This window comes from Pelobates fuscus, chromosome 3 (assembly GCF_036172605.1).
Source record: "Pelobates fuscus isolate aPelFus1 chromosome 3, aPelFus1.pri, whole genome shotgun sequence".
NCBI classification, from domain to species: Eukaryota; Metazoa; Chordata; class Amphibia; order Anura; family Pelobatidae; genus Pelobates; species Pelobates fuscus.
Window position 1 is genome coordinate 121,000,728 of NC_086319.1, and position 20,238 is coordinate 121,020,965.

At 35.6% G+C, this 20,238-nt stretch overlaps 1 protein-coding gene across 2 annotated transcripts in view; it reads left to right on the forward strand.

Moving 5' to 3' along the window:
• TENM2 (teneurin transmembrane protein 2) overlaps positions 1–20,238 on the forward strand; it is a 2,177,747-nt gene that overhangs the window by 2,112,286 nt on the left and 45,223 nt on the right. For both annotated transcript variants that reach the window (XM_063447436.1, XM_063447438.1), the window contains 5 exons: positions 5,881–6,130; positions 7,637–7,657; positions 14,370–14,602; positions 17,736–17,890; positions 18,047–18,921. In XM_063447436.1, the coding sequence (XP_063303506.1) occupies positions 5,881–6,130; positions 7,637–7,657; positions 14,370–14,602; positions 17,736–17,890; positions 18,047–18,921 (1,534 nt within the window). The remainder of the gene's footprint in view (positions 1–5,880; positions 6,131–7,636; positions 7,658–14,369; positions 14,603–17,735; positions 17,891–18,046; positions 18,922–20,238) is intronic.

Consider the following 20,238-nt stretch of genomic DNA (forward strand, 5'->3'; position numbering starts at 1 on the left):
CAACAGGTAGACTCTCACTCTGGCAGGGAGATCCTCACAACGCCATTCGGGGGGACAACAATATTCCAGCAGCGGGCGTGGGTTAAGGAACTCTCAAGGTAGCCCAGCACAGCTGACTCAGCCAGTGTCCCATTGTTCATGGGTCCGTTTGGTGGCCACTCCTGGCAAACTTCGGGATTGTACCCGACTACACTGCACCTGTTGCCCGACGGAACACTGGCAACACGGCATGAACTAACTACACATGTAAGCCTATAGCCCAGGATAAAGGCCTAATGACTGCCTAGCTGTGCTGGCATATCAAGCCTGCCGCCATGACAGACCATATTTTATTTATATTTTTATTTTTTCTATTTTCTCTTAATACTCTGCCTTATATACTGCCTTGTTGCTATGATAAAAGTTGAATTATATACAGCAGTGTGCCGCTAGACTAATACAGATAGGCGTGTATATAACTATAACTCCAAAAGTCTTACGGCTCATGTTATAAGCGTGTTTAATTTCTATCTTTGGTTAATATGTTTATGATGGTTCTTTCCGTGTCACACTTATAGAGCGGCAGCGCATGATATCTAGCCTGATTGGTCTGCACTAAACATTCACTCTTCGTTAGCCGAGTCCATGCCAGACAAGCATGTCATGCAGGGATCGCTCTTAAACCTGACTCAGACCAGGTCGCCATTATTCTGACATCTACATAAATACTGACAAAGTCCTAAGCGAGTTAAGTGATTCCCTTAGTGTTGTCTGATGTGGATGCCATTACGCTGGATACAGCGTCTCACTTTTATTCCAAGAGCAGAAAGTTAAAGCGACGTCAATTTAGTTTATTTTAGTTAAGATTACTCCATGTGCAGGACAGTACTTTGTCATTATAGCCTTATGTCTTCACTTTAATGTTCTGACCAATCTACTATTCCTTGCCTTATTTTACATGTGACTGACTACACTGTAATCTACGTAATGCATTTGCTATGCGCTTGCTTCTAATAGGCATTGTTACGCTACTTACCACACAGGGCATATCACCTACGCCTGTCTCTAATATGCTTCGCTAAACTACACTATACTAAACATGGGGCACTGCTGCTCCACTGTGCAAGCACCTATTGTTACTCTACAAAGCAAATTCACACACCATACCTAGACTAACATAGATGACCAAACAATTTCGAGCTACTTACATCATTATTTTGCTAAATGTTGTTATATTTTGTAATAATTTACTTAACCTCACTCTGTTAAAGTACCTGCTCAGTTAAGCATGTAAAACAAAAATTTGTGCAAACTAACATGCCACTGTCTGACTACTGTGAAAGCCTAAGATACGCTATTGTGGCATCTGTCAAAACTTGTAACCACCTGCACATCAAAAATAAAGAATTAAAAAAAATAAAAATAACTATGCTTACGTAGAGAAATTTTAGTGACATTCTCCAAATCAACAATTTGAGCCCTCGATTTTGCTGTTAGATTTACTTAAATCACAATAAAATGTAGTGTTTCTTTATTTATTTGAAGTACAAAACCTTTGAAGACAGGTTAGCAAAGCTAATTTCAATACTTTAATTTTAACCCCTTAAGGACACATGACTTGTGTGACATGTCATGATTCCCTTTTATTCCAGAAGTTTGGTCCTTAAGAAGTTTTGGTCCACTATAGTCATCTAAACAACTTTAGCTTAATGAAGTAGTTGTAGTGTATAGATCAGGTTTCACTGCTCAATTCACTACCATTTAGAAGTTACATCACTTTGACACATCCTGCATGAAAAAAAAAAAATGCTTTCACTTTCAATCAGATGTAATTTACCTTACACCTTTTATCTCTTGCTTTGTAAATTGAACTTTAAACACATACAAGAGGCTCTTGCAGGTTGTAGCAAGCTGTTAACATAGCAGGGGATAAGAAAATCTAAGTTAAACAAAACTTGCAATAAAGGAAGGATAAACATTAGATGACTCTTTACAGGAAGTGTTTATCAAGTCTGTGCAGGGAAGTGTGACTAGGGATCATAAACAAAGTGATTTAACTCCTAAATGTCAGATAATTGAGCAGTAAGACTGCAGGGGCATGATCTAGACACCAAAACTGTTTCATTAAGCTAAAGTTGTTTTGGTGACTATAGTGTCCCTTTAACTGTAAGCGAAAAAAATTGAACTAATTATGTGCCATATTAAACAATTCTTGTCTTATCAGTTGGCGCATTGTAAAGGCAGACGCTTTAGCGCTCACTTATGACATATTAATATAATGGTGTCAACTGTAATAGGGGGTTTATGCAGGTTTGAAGAGAAGTTGTTGTGCATAGCTATATTTATTAGATTCCAGTTGTCTTTTAGGTGTTAATTTACTGCCCTACTGTTTTGACTAAGAACATTATTCCCCAAACTCTTTTTTTTTGTCGCATTGTACATCTGTGTATAAAATCTTAGGACACGGCCTTAAGCTGCTTGATTTGGATTCCAGCTGCTCTCTCATTCTAACACTATTATTTCACAGTCACAAAAATGTCATAGGACACTTGGCTGTTTCATTGTTTTAATTAAATAGTGCCCACACTTCAGCTAACAGTTATAAAAAAATATATAATAGTCTTCATGACACTTTACAGGATAATCACTGGGGATGTCTATCTAAACAAGCAAACATGTCTACTGTGTATATTTATTTATACATATTTGTGTGTTTTACACACACACACACACACACATATATATATATATATACACACACACACACACACAGTCTAAAGAGGGAGAACACTCAAGGGTCTTGTCAAAACATTAAAAAAATATTTATTTAAGTACCTTTTCGATGCATTATACAGGTCTTCATCAAACCCCAAGTTAAGAAGGGCTCCACATTTACATCGAAACTTTTTTTTTACCTCTGCATTGAGATGTTGGGGTGTTCTTTAGACAGGTGTTGTATGTGTGTGTTTTTTGATATAGGTTTGTAACCCTATGTAAATTGGGGTTGGGTATAGTACTTTGCATTGGAAAGGTCCGTGCATCGGATCAAAAAGTTGAACAGTATTGAAATAAATGGGTTTTTTTTACAAGCTAATTAAATGTTTTCACTCTTTGGACTATGTGTTTTGCTGGAGATTGCACTTGGACATCAAGTTTGGTAGTCCAGAGTGCATGGTCTTTTGTATGTAGGTATGTATGTATATATATATATATATATATATATATATATATATATATATATATATATATACAGGGCCGCCACCAGAAATTTTGGGGCCCCTGACAAAGCACAAAGTCTGGGCGTGTGTGTCAGTGTAGTGAATACAGTGTGTGTTCGTGTAGTGGATGCAGTGTGTGTGTTAGTGTAGTGGATGCAGAGTGTGTCAGTGTAGTGAATACAGTGTGTGTTAGTGTAGTGGATGCAGTGTGTGTGTTAGTGTAGTGAATGCAGTGTGTGTGTCAGTGTAGTGAATGCAGTGTGTGTGTTAGTGTAATGAATGCAGTGTGTGTTAGTGCAGTGAATACAGTGTGTGTGTTAGTGTAATGAATATAGTGTGTGTTAGTGTAGTGGATGCAGTGTGTGTTAGTGTAGTGAATACAGTGTGTGTGTTAGTGTAGTGGATGCAGTGTGTCTTAGTGTAGTGAATACAGTGTGTTAGTGTAGTGGATGCAGCGTGTGTGTTAGTGAAGTGAATTCATAATGTGTCAGTGTAGTTAATGCAGTGTGTTAGTGCAGTGAATTCAGTGTGTGTTAGTGTAATGAATACGGTGTGTGTGTTAGTGTAATGAATGCAGTGTGTGTGTTAGTGTAGTGAATGCAGAGTGTGTGTTAGTGCAGTGAATGCAGAGTGTGTGTTAGTGCAGTGAATGCAGTGTGTGTTAGTGTAATGGATACAGTGTGTGTGTTAGTGTTGTGGATGCAGTGTGTGTGTGTTAGTGTAATGGATGCAGTGTGTGTGTTAGTGTTGTGGATGCAGTGTGTGTTAGTGTAGTGAATACAGTGTGTGTGTGTCAGTGTAGTGAATGCAGTGTGTGTGTTAGTGTAATGAATGCAGTGTGTGTGTTAGTGTTGTGGATGCAGTGTGTTTGTTAGTGTTGTGGATGCAGAGGGTGTCAGTGTAGTGAATACAGTGTGTGTTAGTGTAGTGGATGCAGTGTGTGTGTGTTAGTGTAGTGAATGCAGTGTGTGTGTCAGTGTAGTGAATGCAGTGTGTGTGTGTTAGTGTAATGAATGCAGTGTGTGTGTGTGTTAGTGTAGTTAATGTAGTGTGTGTGTTAGTGTAGTGAATGCAGAATGTGTCAGTGTAGTGAATGCAGTGTGTGTGTTAGTGTAATGAATACAGTGTGTGTGTTAGTGTAGTGAATGCAGAGTGTGTTAGTGCAGTGAATGCAGTGTGTGTTAGTGTAATGAATACAGTGTGTGTGTTTTAGTGTTGTGGATGCAGTGTGTGTTAGTGTAGTGAATACAGTGTGTGTGTCAGTGTAGTGAATGCAGTGTGTGTGTGTTAGTGTAATGAATGCAGTGTGTGTGTTAGTGTTGTGGATGCAGTGTGTGTGTTAGTGTAATGAATGCAGAGTGTGTGTTAGTGTTGTGGATGCAGTGTGTGTTAGTGTAATGCATGCAGTGTGTGTGTCAGTGTAGTGAATGCAGAGTGTGTGTTAGTGTAGTGAATACAGTGTGTTAGTGTAATGAATGCAGAGTGTGTGTTAGTGTAGTGGATGCAGTGTGTGTGTGTTAGTGTAGTGAATACAGTGTGTTAGTGTAATGAATGCAGAGTGTGTGTTAGTGTAGTGGATGCAGTGCGTGTGTGTTAGTGTGTTTACTAGTGTATGTATGTAATGTAATCAAAGTTATTCCCCCCTCCCTGTTTCTTACCTGGTTCAGGGAGTGGGGAAGATTCTTTGATCCCTGGTGGTCCGGTCCGGTGCCATTGTGGGGCCCCACCCGGCTCCCTGTATTTGCGGAGGGGGCCCAGCGTACTGCAGGAGAAATTTCCAGAATTTCCCTGTCTCTCACTCCCGCGAGATGGGGTGCGCGCGTCGCGCGGAGCGTTGCCATGGTAACCCATGGCAACCATCTAATGGCCACACATCTCGCGGGAGTGAGAGACAGGGAAATGCTAGAAAGTGCTCCTGCAGTCCGCTGGGCCCCCTCTGCAAATACAGGGAGCCGGGGGGGGGGCCCGCGGCTGCACATATATATAGCGATGATCGTCACGGTTGTCTCCCCCTGATGGCGGCCCTGTATATATATACCTACACATGCATACACATTTATATATATATAAAATATTATAGCTTGGAGGAAAGATGAGACAGGAGGGATATATCAGAAATATTTAAATACAGAAAAGGAATTAGCACAGTAAAGGATGAGACTATATTTAAAAGAAGAAAAACTACCACAACAATGTATTTAATTAGAGGGGCAAAGGTTTAAAAATAATATCAAGTATTACTTTACTGAGAGGGTAGTGGATGCATGGAATAGCCTTCCTGCTGACGTGGTAGAGATTAACACTGTGAGGTTTAAGCATGCATGTGATAGGCATAAGGTTATTCTAGATATAATGTAAGGTCAGGGACTAATGAAAGTATTTAGAAAATTGTCCATACTAGATGGGCCGAATGGTTCTTATGTGCCGTCACACTCTATGTTTCTATTCATATTTAATATTATCTTTCTCTCTGTGTATATATATATATATTTAGACACGTACGAAAGCAAACTCACACACAAGATATATGTATGTGATATCCTTAACCCACATGTACAGATATTTTACTGAAAAAAATGACACTGTTTAAAAAAGATACTACTTTACCATTCTACAACCAACTTGTAGAAAGCAAGTTGAACCATTTCAAGTAAACACAATTGTTCTTTTTATATCTTGTTAGGGATACTACATAAAGGTAGCGGAGAAAACCAATTTCTTACACAGCAGCCTGCTGTGATCACAAGTATTATGGGTAATGGCAGAAGGAGGAGTATATCTTGCCCGAGCTGTAACGGACTTGCAGAAGGAAACAAACTGTTGGCTCCTGTAGCTTTGGCTGTTGGAATTGATGGGAGCCTCTTCGTGGGAGACTTTAATTATATCAGACGCATCTTTCCCTCCAGAAATGTCACCAGTATTTTGGAACTTCGGTGAGATTTTAATCTTGACATAAAAGTTAGCCGAGATGTCATACAGCATGCTTTTATTAATATGAATTTTATAGCTGACCTGACACAAATCAAAACGACTAAGATTTTATTTTGTCACAAAATAAATATGCTTAGACAGTGAAGTATTGTAATCATGTGTTATCAGCAGCTATTTGTTTGAATGATATTGAATAATAGCTTTTTTTTTTCCTAATCTAGTTTCGAAGTATCTATATAACAACTAGCAGGTTTCCACTGATAAAATAACTCTTGTTAGGATTGATACATCAGGATTAAAATATCCATGCATTGAAAATTTTTCTTTGGGTACATTCGCAGATGGGAAAGCCTTTGGTATGTTAAAGAGCAATGTCTTACTGGCCTCTTCATCAGTGAAGGAGAAAGTGACACTTTGAACATATGTTTTGAGCTTTGCTAATGTCCTATGGACCAAGAGTGACATTTATCTCTGTCAAAACATGATCCATTAAGTGCACATCAGCATATTTACTTGTTTTCTACCATTTGCATTCTACTTTATTCTGTATTGCCCTCTACAGGAAAAAACTGGTTTCCATAGAAGATACAGATAGATAGACAGACAGACAGACAGACAGACAGATAGATAGACAGATAGATAGACAGACAGACATACAGACAGATAGATAGACAGACAGATAGACAGATATATAGATAGATAGACAGACAGATAGACAGATGTATAGATTATTATTATTATTATTATTATTATTATTATTATTATTGCCATTTATATAGCGCCAACAGATTCCGTAGCGCTTTACAATATTTCTAGAGATAGATAGATAGATAGCGAGAGAGGCAGACAGACAGATTCTAGATTTATGTTTAATGAAAAACAGAAATTATGACTAGGAAAAATGTATCAGGAAGATTTGAATAAGGTTAAAAAGGATTTGCTAAAAAATGCATACATACAATACAAATGTTTATTTACAGTCCGATGCCAGGGTACTGACATGTCTATCACAGAAACTGTTCTGCAAATGGATCCTATGAAGTCCTGTAGCTCAGCTGAGCGCCCAAGAGTTAGAACTCTCAGCATATAGACAGTGGGCTGAAGTTGAATTATTCCTTTCTCTCTCCCTCCATGTACAAATACTGGAAATCTGCTTTTAAAAAATGCTCTCTATTAGTTTTCACCTTTTTAGCACTTTTTCATCACCTTTACATATTACCGAATGCGACCGAACGTCACCTTTAATGAAACGCAGTCGGTAATATTTTGCTTCACTTTATTACTTCTGATCACTTTAAATGTGCAGCTGACTAATTGTCTGATAGGAAGCCATAGTTGGTCTGCTAATAGTCCTTCAAACTAATTTAACGCAAGTGCTCAAATTATCTGTAATTTTGAAATTTAGAATAATTGTGCAATTCTATTGTGTTCTTCCTTCTTTGACTTGCTTGAAATCTCTAACAATGTTTTCTCTTTTTTTTGTCTGCCATGCTTTATTCTTTCTAAAGAAACAAAGAATTTAAACATAGGTAAGGTAATAGATTGGAAGAAGTCAATGCTGTGTTGCTGCTTCCTGATCATCTTGTTGCTATAGAAAGAAATAGTTTTATTTATGAGCAATCAGCACCCTTAATAACAGTTCTGCAACTTGCATGGATAGCTATTGTTTTGTATATAATTGTAGTTGCAATGTAGGTTTACATTTATTGTTATTGCTTATTGTTGTGTTGTTTCAGTACGCCAAACATATAATTGTTATACTCTAACATATTCTTTCGCAACATTCATTTATCTCCCCTATTGTGCATAACATTAAAATGGGATATTCTTCAGCATATAACCATTCTAAATGGAAATTATCACTTTGAGGCGGCAATGTTTATAAGATGGTGCAAACAAAATAATGTTTGAAACCACACTAATATAGACAAAAAACAGATGGACAGATTGATCAATAGACTAACAGACAGAGGGACATATACTGTTTCTATAATAAAATAGAAATATGCTCAAAAACTGTAAGTACTGAACCTATTTTACTAGGAAGAATTTATTTGTATTTATTTTTTTTCTTTTACCTTGTCCTCTGCTGTCAAAGCAGGGGCCTTTTTTCAGAGAAAATCAATCCATCTATATTGACTGATTCATAAAAAAAATATATAAATGGAACTCTAATATACCTGGGTACTATAGTTATAGACGAATACAGTTGGTGGATAACAAGCAAAAATCTGTAAAGAATACAAAACAGTACAATAGTGCAGATAGAATGGACTATAATAGAAGGTATGGGTGAAGAATATTGAACTTACAAGGAGAGAGACAATAAGTCACCTGGCTCTAGTGTATAGTGCGTCTGGATCGTTTAGGGAGATCAACAACCCTCTTCCTTATCCTCGTAACCCAGTGGTCGTCAGTAGGGAAAGGCAGGAGACTTGAGGGTATTAGAAAATAAGTAAATGTATTAAATAAAATAAAACAAATAAAGTCAACTCTGATCAAATGATCAATAGACTTAAAAACAAATGGTAACTCAGTCCAAAACGCGTTTCGCCATAAACTGGCTTCCTCAGTTGGTGAATAATGTGAGACTGGAGATTCCATCTTTTATACTTTATTGATTGAGAAATTGCCTGCATCTGTGTTCCCAGAAATTGATTCTATGGAACGCACGTTCCGTCTGTTGGAATGCACGTTGTGTCCGGCATCCGGTCAAGTGGGCCGGAAGGACGCATTCTGTGTTTCAGTCCATGTTGTTGCTACCTTCTTTATGGAATGCACGTCTGCGTTCCACTGACGTGCTTCTTCAGCGGGAGTGCTTGTCAAATGATTACGATGATATTCTTCATCCATGCTTTCTATTATAGTCCATTCTATCTGCACTATTGTACTGTTTTGTATTCTTTACAGATTTGTGCTAACTATACACCAACTGTATTCATCTATAACTATAGTACCCAGGTATATTAGAGCTCCACTTATATATTTTTTTGATTTATTGTGGGGGTTAAGGGGACCCTTCACATAAGTGTTGAGCCACTTCTCGTCCATTGTATGTTTGCATATTTATTTATTTTTTTATTGACTGATTATCTATAAATCTCTAGGATCTAACACAATTAGAGGCTTGCTTTGGCTTGGTTGATTAAGTACCAGTCGGTCTTGTCTCCCCTGCAGCCAGTGAATCAAATACTCTGCTGTTCAGGAAGGCCAAAGAAAGGCATAGCATCAGAGACCCCTTATATCATATTAAAGAGATCTTCCATCACCTTAGACTAAGCCATTAAGCATTACCAGATGACCCATGTAACCAGCACAACTGGCATGATCTGCAATCCAAATATCAGTTGTGCACTCATTCTCATAAATGCATCAACACAAATTGTGTTTTTGTTGAGCAGTTTAAACCCCTTAAAAATCACATTCTAAGCACAATAAGTTCTTTACATTACTGCAAAGTGCAAGTTGCTTCAAACACCCTGAGCACACTATCATTTCTGATACTTGCTTATAGCAGGTGTTTGCAAAAATTCCTTTTGCTGTAAGATAACTCACCAGGACAGTAACTTGGAATATGTCGTTCTGGGTTTCCGTATGTTGATTTTCTCATTATTGTGCATGCACACTAGAGAAACATCTCACTCTTCTTCTTGGAGAGAATTAAACTCCTGATTGTGCACGCCAAGAACAAAGCATAGACCAGTTTACTGAAAAGTGAACATGCAGTGTATAAACTAATAGCAGTAGTGGTGCTGCCACAATTAGTTTATAATGCAGCTCCAATCATCCTTCTGGATGATTGGAACTGCAGATAGGGGATAATCTTCTTATCCTATAAACTTCTGCTGTACAGGAGTTTAAGGGATACAATCAGAGCCCCCTTAGACTCCTGATTCCTGACGTGTCGCATGCAGTTGTGCGATAATTTAAAAAAATATATATATTTTTTTATTTTATTTATTCGCAATAGTGCTATGCATTATCTATGCATCTACAATGCAATGAAAATATGTGGTCAGTTTTCAGCTAGACAATCCATTTAACAAATAACTCATGGAGGTTTGTAGACAAAAGGTAATATTGACTAAAGTCACATATCAATATGATGCCTTGAAGCTATTGTTACCAGATCTGTATTATGTCACTAAGGTGATCTATTTAAATAAAATAAATCTATACTTGTAGTGATGCTGTTAAATGTACTTGTAATAGAATGTGTTTATGGAAACATATTCTACATTGGCAAGTAGCAAGGTAATATGATGTTCTATTTTTATCATAGTCCTATAACTACTTTGCTGTCATTTAGCTGTGTGTGGGATTAAAAATGATTACTGTGGTTAAATTCAACAAGCGTATTCTGATCATTTAACAAACCTTTTAGTGAAGTAAAAACAGGCAGTGACATTATTACTGAGCTACTTCTTCAGCCTAATTAACTCCAAATTTTTGGAACAGATGGTTTAGTTGTAGTTTCTAGTTCACATCCACAAAGTATTTTATGATTTGAGGCCTTGTTTTTTTCCCCAAAATAACCAAAATAAAGCTTTTCATTCCCTAAATGCAGGCCAGACAAAATGCCATAAGGATGTTATTACTTCTGTTGCCTGAAACATTAACCCCTTCATTGTCACTATGAATTAGTTCATTTTCCCCCCCGTATGAATATGTGGCATTGCTTCCTTGAGATTTTGCCCTTTTAACTCTAATCCCACTGCTGTCAGGATTGTAATTGCTCTATATTTCAACATAAAATTGGAGAATTCTTTCTGTGACAAAGTGCCTCATTGACAATGATTTAAGATGGCAGTCTATTTATTTGATATGATTTTATATATCATACATATTTTCCCATTGTTGGGAAAAGATACATTGTTGGGAAAAGATAGGGAAAGAACAGATTTTATTTTAACATTAATCATTAAATATAAAAATTGATTGTGGAAACATTGCAAGTAAATAAATAAAATAATATAGGCTTTTGTGGACTCACGCTTCACCAGAGCAAATTAAGAAAACATTTTAGATACGAGATGCTATGAAATGTTTCACAACCCCACGAAAAACAGTAAGGGTCCACTAAAAACACCCAGACCACTTAAACTGAGTTCCGAGTTCCACCTCCAGAACCGAGTCAATCTCATAGCAGCATTTGATTGGAGGAGCGCAGTGTTTTTCCAAGTAATCTTTATTAAACTAAACTTTTAAAACACCAAAGTGGGATGGATAGAGAGGACAGCAACAGAAGGGATCTTATAACCCCAAGAAAATGATAGTTATTTTCAGGGCTATAGGTTTCCTTTAAACTTCTCCACATTACACGTTACATAGCTAAGGAGACTTGCGTCCAACAAGTTCAACCGTTCTCACATGTGTTTTTGCAGTTGATCCAAAAGGCAAAAAAAAAAAAAACCTGTATCAAGAAGCTAATACTACACTAATTAAAAATAATACCCTGGATATTATATTTTTGCAAGTATTCATCCAATTGCTTTTTAAACATCTATATAGACAGATAATTATATACCCTAATTGTTCTTACTATGAAATCACTTTCCTTTGTCTTAGACTAAATCTCCTCTCTTCCAGTCTAAATGCGTGACAGTGTATCCTATGTGTAGTCCAGTTTATGAATAGATTTCTAGACAATGGGTTGTATTGGCCCCAAATATATTTGTAAAATGCTACCATATCCCCTGAGGCACCATTTTTCCAAACTAAAGAGATTTAAAATTGCTAACTGTTCTTCATAACTAAAATGCTCCATTCCTTTTATACATTTTGTAGCCCGCCTCTGCACTTTTCCTACAGCCATAATATCCTTCTTTAAAGCAGGTGCCCGAAATTGCTCAGCATATTCAAGGTGTGGTCTTACCAGTGAGGCAGAATTATATTTTCATCCCTAGAATCAATGCCCCTATTTTTACATGACCTTACTGGCCTTAGCAACTGCCGATTAATATTGCATATTGTTGCCTAGTTTATTGTCTATAACAATTCCCAAATCCTTCTCGTGTGTTGTTATCCCTAATTCACTTCCATTTAGGGTATAAGTTGCGTGTGCATTCTTTACCCTGAAGCGCATAACTTTCACCTGCCATTTGAGTGCCTATGTCAAGATCCTTTATAAATATGTTAAATAGAACTCTACTACTCTAACTATCCTGTAACTATGTTGCAACAAACTGAAATCAATTTCAAGAAAGAAATGTATAATAGAATAGTGTGTGGCATAACGAAACACGCAAATAATAAAAAACAAATGAACTTATGTATAAAATTCTGAACATAATTGGTAGATAGATGTGTTCACAACAGGAAACAATTAAAACAAATATGAATATATATATATACAGTCTTTGCCATAATTGTATATTAAACACCAACAAACCTTATGACTATTAGTTCATTCCACACTTTATGCCATACCTTTAACAAAATACATACTTTTGGAAAGTATGGTAACGAAGTAACTCAAATAGTCAGGGACCACTTCAGTACACATTTTTTTTTTTTTTTTTTACTTAATGATGAGATCTGTTAATATTAGGAATAACTTTTAATGGAAGATTGGAATTAGGGGTACTACACATTATACAACTGGTTCTTGTGATTCTCTGTTATATGAAAAACAAGGGGCTGCACTTACCGGAACATGCATAAACGGGCGCTGCTGGGGCCAATTCATACAAAACACAAGAGCGTACAGATTTTAAACGTTTTTTTTTAAAACACCTAATCTAGGTATATGATCATAAATTTCATGTCTTCTCTGTTACAAAAATATTGAGAAACACTGATGAAGAGCACGAACCTTTAAAAAATCATTAATAACACATAACACTGAAGCTGTAAAAAAAAAAAAAAAGTTTTAATTTTTTTTTTTTTTTAAGAGCAGTGATTGATATACTGGCATAAATAGCTAGATGGGGATTTTGAAGTGGATACATTTTATGTGATTTACAGCTACCGTAACAGTAAATTAACACCTTCCATCTCTTGTAACATATGCTTGTTTTTTTTTTCTAAACTTTCTGACAGTTTCCATCTAAAACTGACCAGCAAGGCTAAAAAATAGTTCAAGTAGAATTAATTATAATTTGCATTTGATGAAGCGATGTAAGCACAGATGTTCAATGCTACATTTCAATGGAAATTTGATGAGAGATTAAGATTGGATTTCACACAATTTTTGGATTAACAGATGGTTTACAGAAATAGATGTCACATTTTTTTGCGAGAAACAAATTAGCTCAGAGGTCTCTAACCACAAACATGCTGACCAGTTTTCAAATTTTTAAAAAAATATATATTTTTTCTTATAAAAGTTAACTCCAAATCCACATCAAAATCCATTAATTTCATATATGGTTGCATTTATGTCATCGGTTTATTTCCTTCACAAAAACAAATTATTTTATAATGTCATAGAAAAAAAAAGATGACACACAGAGTACAATGAGGAGCATTCAGTGTCCCCATTATAGATGTGAGGATGCCAAAAGTCAGTCCTGCGAACAGCGGTAGTAATTTACTAAAGGCGTTTTTAGAACGCGATGTAAACAAAAACATAATTTTCACAACAAAGGAATTGTATACAAAAGAGAGGGTGCACCAAAATGACTAAATAAAGCTGAAGTGGTTTTAGTGCTTAGAATGGCCCTTTAGCTATGATGTTAATATATTCCAACATGAATAGCTGAATAGCCTATTGTACCTCAATTTATTTAAATGGGATATTAGTGATGAACTATAACTACCATTATCAAACAGATACTACGTGTTATTATATCATACCCATGCATGGTATATACAAAGAGGTGGAAGATCATTTTTATAGTACTGAAATGCAACCTTTGTTCCATAGCAATTATTTTCAGTTCTCATTGTATATGTTTAGAACTATACATAAGCATATTTTGTGATTATTGTGTGCTTTCCATTACTGTAATCTCCACATGAAAAACCTGCAAACTTTTTCTGACATGGTAGAATTTGCCTGCAAAAGGAGCATTTGATTAAGAAATCTTTACTGTGCACTGAAAGGGTCTTGTGATCTTCAATAAATGTGGCAAATATAGAAACGATCTCCATGTATAGCATAAATTTAGTCGCAACTGAGTATTCTTTGTGTAACATAGGAAATGTAAAGGACCGTGATATATTCAATCATCATGACCTATTCCCTTCGTATTACTTGTTTTAATAATATGTGTGTTTTTATGATTTATTTCTTTAAAGCAACAACATTGCCCACAAATATTACCTGGCTGTAGACCCTGTGTCAGGCTCAATATTTTTGTCCGATACCAACAGTCGCAGAATTTTTAAAATCAAGTCACTGACAGGTGCTAAAGATATCGCAACCAATTTGGAAGTCATAGCTGGAAATGGAGAGCAATGTATGCCCTTTGACGAAGCCAGGTGCGGCAATGGAGGAAAAGCAGTCGATGCCATTCTGACAAACCCTCGAGGTATGTAAAAAATAAATTGGTCATTATGCTTATGTACTCCATCTATAACTCTGAAATGACTTTTATTCCACAATTAAAAGTAGACCTCGTAGTCACAACACCAAAATATAGTTTGACAGTGATGTCTACTCTACCATCAAAAAAGGGTTTTGATAGTTAAATAAACATCTTCTAAATCGAATATTGGTATTGAAGCATGATCTTCTACTATGTGGGGTTTATATGGGCCTATGACATATACACATAAACAGGGCTGATCCTAGGTTCACAGACACCTGGGTGCAGACATTTTAGTTTACATCCCAAGTGGACGTGATTATCTTTACTAACCCCTCCACTTTACAAATGTCTAGTCCAAGCATGCATGTTTCTATGGCAATGGCTCCATTTCTCCATTAGAGATTGTATTGGAGGATAAGAGACTGTAGTGGGGTTTTGGGGTTGTAACAGGAGATAGTGAATGTAGTTGGGTATAAGCTAAGTAGTGTGAAATAGGAGGTGTATTGGGAAATAGGAGCTGTGGTGTGGTATAAAGGTTGTAGTGGGGGCTCAGGAGCTGAAGTGATGGGTTAGAAGATGTAGTGTAGGATAGGTGTAGTAGTTGTGGGGTATAAATGCTGTAGTGAGAAGTTAGGGATTGTAATGGGAGGTAGTGGAGTTAGAAAATGTAATGGGGATGAGGGCTGTAGTGGGGAGTTTAGGATCAATAGGGGGGTAGGGGATGTAGTGGAGGTTAGGGGTTATAGTGAGGGTTAGGTGGTTTAGAGGATTAGATAAGGGGCTTTAATAATATTATTAAAACGATGAAATGCAGTTTCTTCCCCACTCCCTTAAGGCTTACCTACTGACAGGGAGGGGGTATCCTGATCCCTGGTTGTCCAGTGGGAGATGCAGCTTTTCAGAGAGCACTCAATGACCGGATTTTGCCTGGCAGAAGCTCAGCCACCACATATAGCCACACTCTGTGTAAAGCATGGATATGTCACGTGTGTTATGTCCTGCTAGAGCACTGAGACTGAGGTTGGGCAGAGGCAATGTGCTGCTGCTTGGCCACACTACAGAAGAGCACAAACAGCGGCATGCTGTTTATTTTTATAAATTTCATATTACTGTAAGCTTACATAATATTTATATATGCTACGTTATTAGTTGTCATTTCATTACAATATTAAATAATAGTCTCTTTGAATCTGTATGTTCAAAATCTGATGATCAAAATCATCCAGTTTTTGGATTGTGTGATTTCTACTATGTTTCCAAATTAAGGTCTCAATTTAATAAGCTCTGGAATTGATTCAATACAGTTACAAGATTATCCAAAGGATTATATAAAAAAATAGACCTTAATGGTGACTGCTGTAGTAAAATCACTTGAAAACGTTTCTAAAGGTATTGAACTATTTGAGAAGCTTATTAAAAACAACATCCTATTTAATAACACAGTTCTAGCACTGGTATTTAACCCCTTAAGGACACGACATGTGTGACATGCCATGATTCCCTTTTATTCCAGAAGTTTGGTCCTTAAGGGGTTAAGTTGATTGGAAATTCACCAAAGAGTGCAAGTAACACTTTGTAAATGCTCTCCACTCAAATTCCCAGCTATTGTCCTCTACTCCCCATCCACTGTCACCTATTGACGATACTAATCGTGAACAGTAAACAAGGTGGATCATTCACACCTTTAATTTGATTTTAAAATGGATTCCAAGATTCTGAAATCCAATTATATATTTCTCTTGTGTAAAATGGAGGAAGGTCGAAGTACCATGAAAATAAAATTCTGTAGAGATCGGTTATCATATTTTCTATAATGCACAGATGTAGGATATATTCATATAACCCTACACATTAAGCTTGCCATTTAAAATGCAATAGAATTAACCACTGTAATACCTAAAAATGTTAATTTGTTAAACATCGAGTTGCTGTAATTATTCATATCCCAGATAAAATTTAAATTTTTTTGTATCACATATGTTAAAGTGTGCACATTAATGTTACATCTCAAAAACAAATTCTAAATTAAAAAATTTAATTAACATTTTTTTAACTGAAATATTCTTTGTGCCATATTTTCTTTATAAAGAGATTATAGAATGTTCCTGTAACATGTGTGACTCACCCACACAGCGTAACTCCAGTTATTTAAAAGTACATAGGTATATGGATGTAATTACAGGAAAAAAAAATCAAAACGACTTATTAAAATTAGTTACCCAATTAATATGCACAATAAATGGATGACAGATTAAGTTAGTTTCATATATGTACAGTATAAGTAATCACAGAATAAAATACTTTATATGTCACCTCTAATATGGCCTTGATTTAATTAGATTTAATTTTGAATAAGCTTTTCAAACCATTCAATATTTTACAATAAACTTTTAAAATAATTTTTCAGAATATTAAAATATCAAAATTCAATATATGCAACATAGTATATATATATATATGTATATGGTAAAGGTCCTAGTGTGAACTTAAACGTGGACATTTGTAATAAATTGCACAATAAAGCAGTACATTTGAAAATACTTTTTAAGTCCTTTGAGTGCTATCTATTGAGGTTGCTGTATATCTATATTTCTTATATATCAATATAATTTAAAAATCAACATTAACATATTTATTAATAATAAAATCAAGTCCAAAATGATAAAAGGCCAAAAATATTAAATCAAGACCTATGTTTCCTAGTTTTAGGATAATGGCATCTCTGTAACAGAATTGTAGCAAAAACTATTATTAAATATTTTTTGTCATCTATACATTTGTTAGTCAAATGGTAAACACTATACGTACAGAGTATATGTAGAGCTTCAAAATTATACTTACATGTTTGCCATGGCACAATTCCATTAAATACAAATTAAAAGTAAAATGCAAGTTTAGGTGGGCATATAGTGTGACCAGATATGTTTGTCCTATGAAAGAAAAAGTGCTGTGTTAAAATTATTTTAAAGTTAGCGTCAGAAGGAAAAATGGGATACCAATAGTAACAAGTTCATAATTTAAATAACATCTTATTAATTATTTTAAATAAAGGAATCATACAAACATGACATTTTATTGTTTTTCCATTGCAAATATACATGAATAATTAACATTATTTTTTTTCTTCTTATAGGTATTGCAGTCGATAAAAACGGACTCATTTACTTTGTTGATGCAACCATGATACGTAAAGTTGACCAAAATGGAATCATATCTACTCTGCTAGGATCTAATGACCTTGCAGCCGGTCGTCCACTGAGCTGTGATTCAAGTATGGACATCACACAGGTAAAGCGGTCCACTCCAATAGCACTTGTTAAGACATACATGGCTTATTTCTTATAGTGCACATCTATTGCAGTGGGGGGTACACATGCATGAAATTGTGTTTATTATTATTTTTGATTTAAAGGTGACTGAAATTAACAATGTTATAATTTGCAGGTGCGTATGGAATGGCCAACAGATCTAGCTGTGAACCCAATGGATAATTCTCTTTACGTGCTTGAGAACAATGTTATACTGCGGATAACGGAAAATCATCAAGTCAGCATCATAGCGGGTCGGCCTATGCATTGCCAGGTACCTGGAATAGACTATTCTCTCAGCAAGCTGGCTATTCATTCTGCACTGGAATCAGCAAGTGCCATAGCTATTTCCCACACTGGGATCCTTTACATTGCAGAAACAAATGAAAAGAAGATTAATCGGATAAGGCAAGTAACAACAAATGGAGAAATTTCTTTACTAGCTGGGGCAGCATCCGACTGCAACTGCAAAGATGATGTCAACTGCAATTGTTATGCTGGAGATGATGGTTATGCCACGGATGCTTTTTTATACTCACCTTCATCTTTAGCAGTGGCACCTGATGGCACAGTGTACATAGCAGATCTTGGGAACATTCGTATAAGGGCAGTTCTTCAGAATAAACCTGTTCTAACAGCATTTAATCAATATGAAGTTGCATCTCCAGGGGAACAGGAACTCTATATCTTCAATATCAACGGGATTCACCAATACACTCAAAGCCTTGTGACCGGAGAATATTTATACAATTTTACTTACAGCGCCGATAATGATATCATAGAAGTGATTGATAATAGCGGAAATTCTTTGAAGATTCGTAGAGACACAAATGGTACACCAAGACATTTTCTAATGCCAGACAATCAGATCATCACCTTGGCACTCACAACCAATGGAGGATTAAAGTTAGTCTCAACACAAAATATGGAACTTGCCTTAATGACTTATGATGGAAATACTGGTCTTTTAGCAACAAAAAGTGACGAGACAGGCTGGACAAATTTTTATGAGTAAGTATGTTTTAGCAAAAAATAATGTATATATAGATTTGAATATGTGTTTCTTAAGTAGCAGTCAGATATCATTTTTTCTAGACGTATTAAATGCCTGGAATGTATATCTACACACGCAATATATAGATACACACATTATACTAAAAATAGCAATAAACCCCCTATGGAATAGCAGGCTACATTTAAAGAAACAAATCTTGTGTCCTGTTTTAATCTTCAAGGTTGCATTGCCATGACTGATAATTTGTTTCAATTAGCTAAATTACAAAAAATAAATCACCTTGAACAATTTGCCTTGGGGTAGTCACATGTCAACATATAAACAGTTAACCTTATTACTGTGAAGAATGGAGAAAAGGGATCATGTCCTTTAAAAAAGAAATTAATGTTACAATTTAAATATATTTGTTTAGTACCTCTTAAATTCTTGTCTTACTACAACTCTTTTCTTTATAGCTCAATATATATAATTTACTTACGCATATCTTTGAAATTCAAATGACAATGTTTTCAAACAAAAATATACAGTATCATCAGTATCACAGATTTTTTTATTTTTATTGTAAATATATTCATTAGAGTAATATTTGTTTTTTTACAATAAGACATCACATAAAAAAAATGAAAGGAGACATATAAACCCCTTAAGGATGGCGGGCGTGCTATGCCGTCCTTGGGGACCCGGCTCTAAACGCCGGCGGGCGGCATAGCACGTCCCCACCGCCCTATTTACTTCCCCGGTCACCGGCAATCCCCTGCCGGTGATCGTGATGGAGGGACTCACCTGGCATCCCAGGGAGTCCCCCTGCTGCCGTTTTGGCCCTCCTGGGCCATGTAATTGCAAGGTCCTTGCGAGGACCACACAATCACATGGACAGCATAGCCGTCCACAGCAGTGCCAGCAGGGGGAGTGCTTGGAATGATAGGTACTCCCCCTGCTGCCTGTAAAAAGTTAAATATTTTTTTTAAAGCAGTTTAAAATCAAATATATACTTAGATCATATATATATATATATATATATATATATATATATATATATGTTATATATGATATTATATATATGATTTAAGTATATATATATATATATATATATATATATATATATAAAAACACATACATACACATACACTGTCTAAATGTATTTTAATATTACTATATATATAATTATATATTTATATTAATATCAAAATACACGTAGAATGATATTGATTAAATATATATAATTATATATATATTTATATATAATATAAAATAAATAAATATGTTAATACATTAAAAAATGTGAATAAGAAAATAATAAATAAATAATGTAT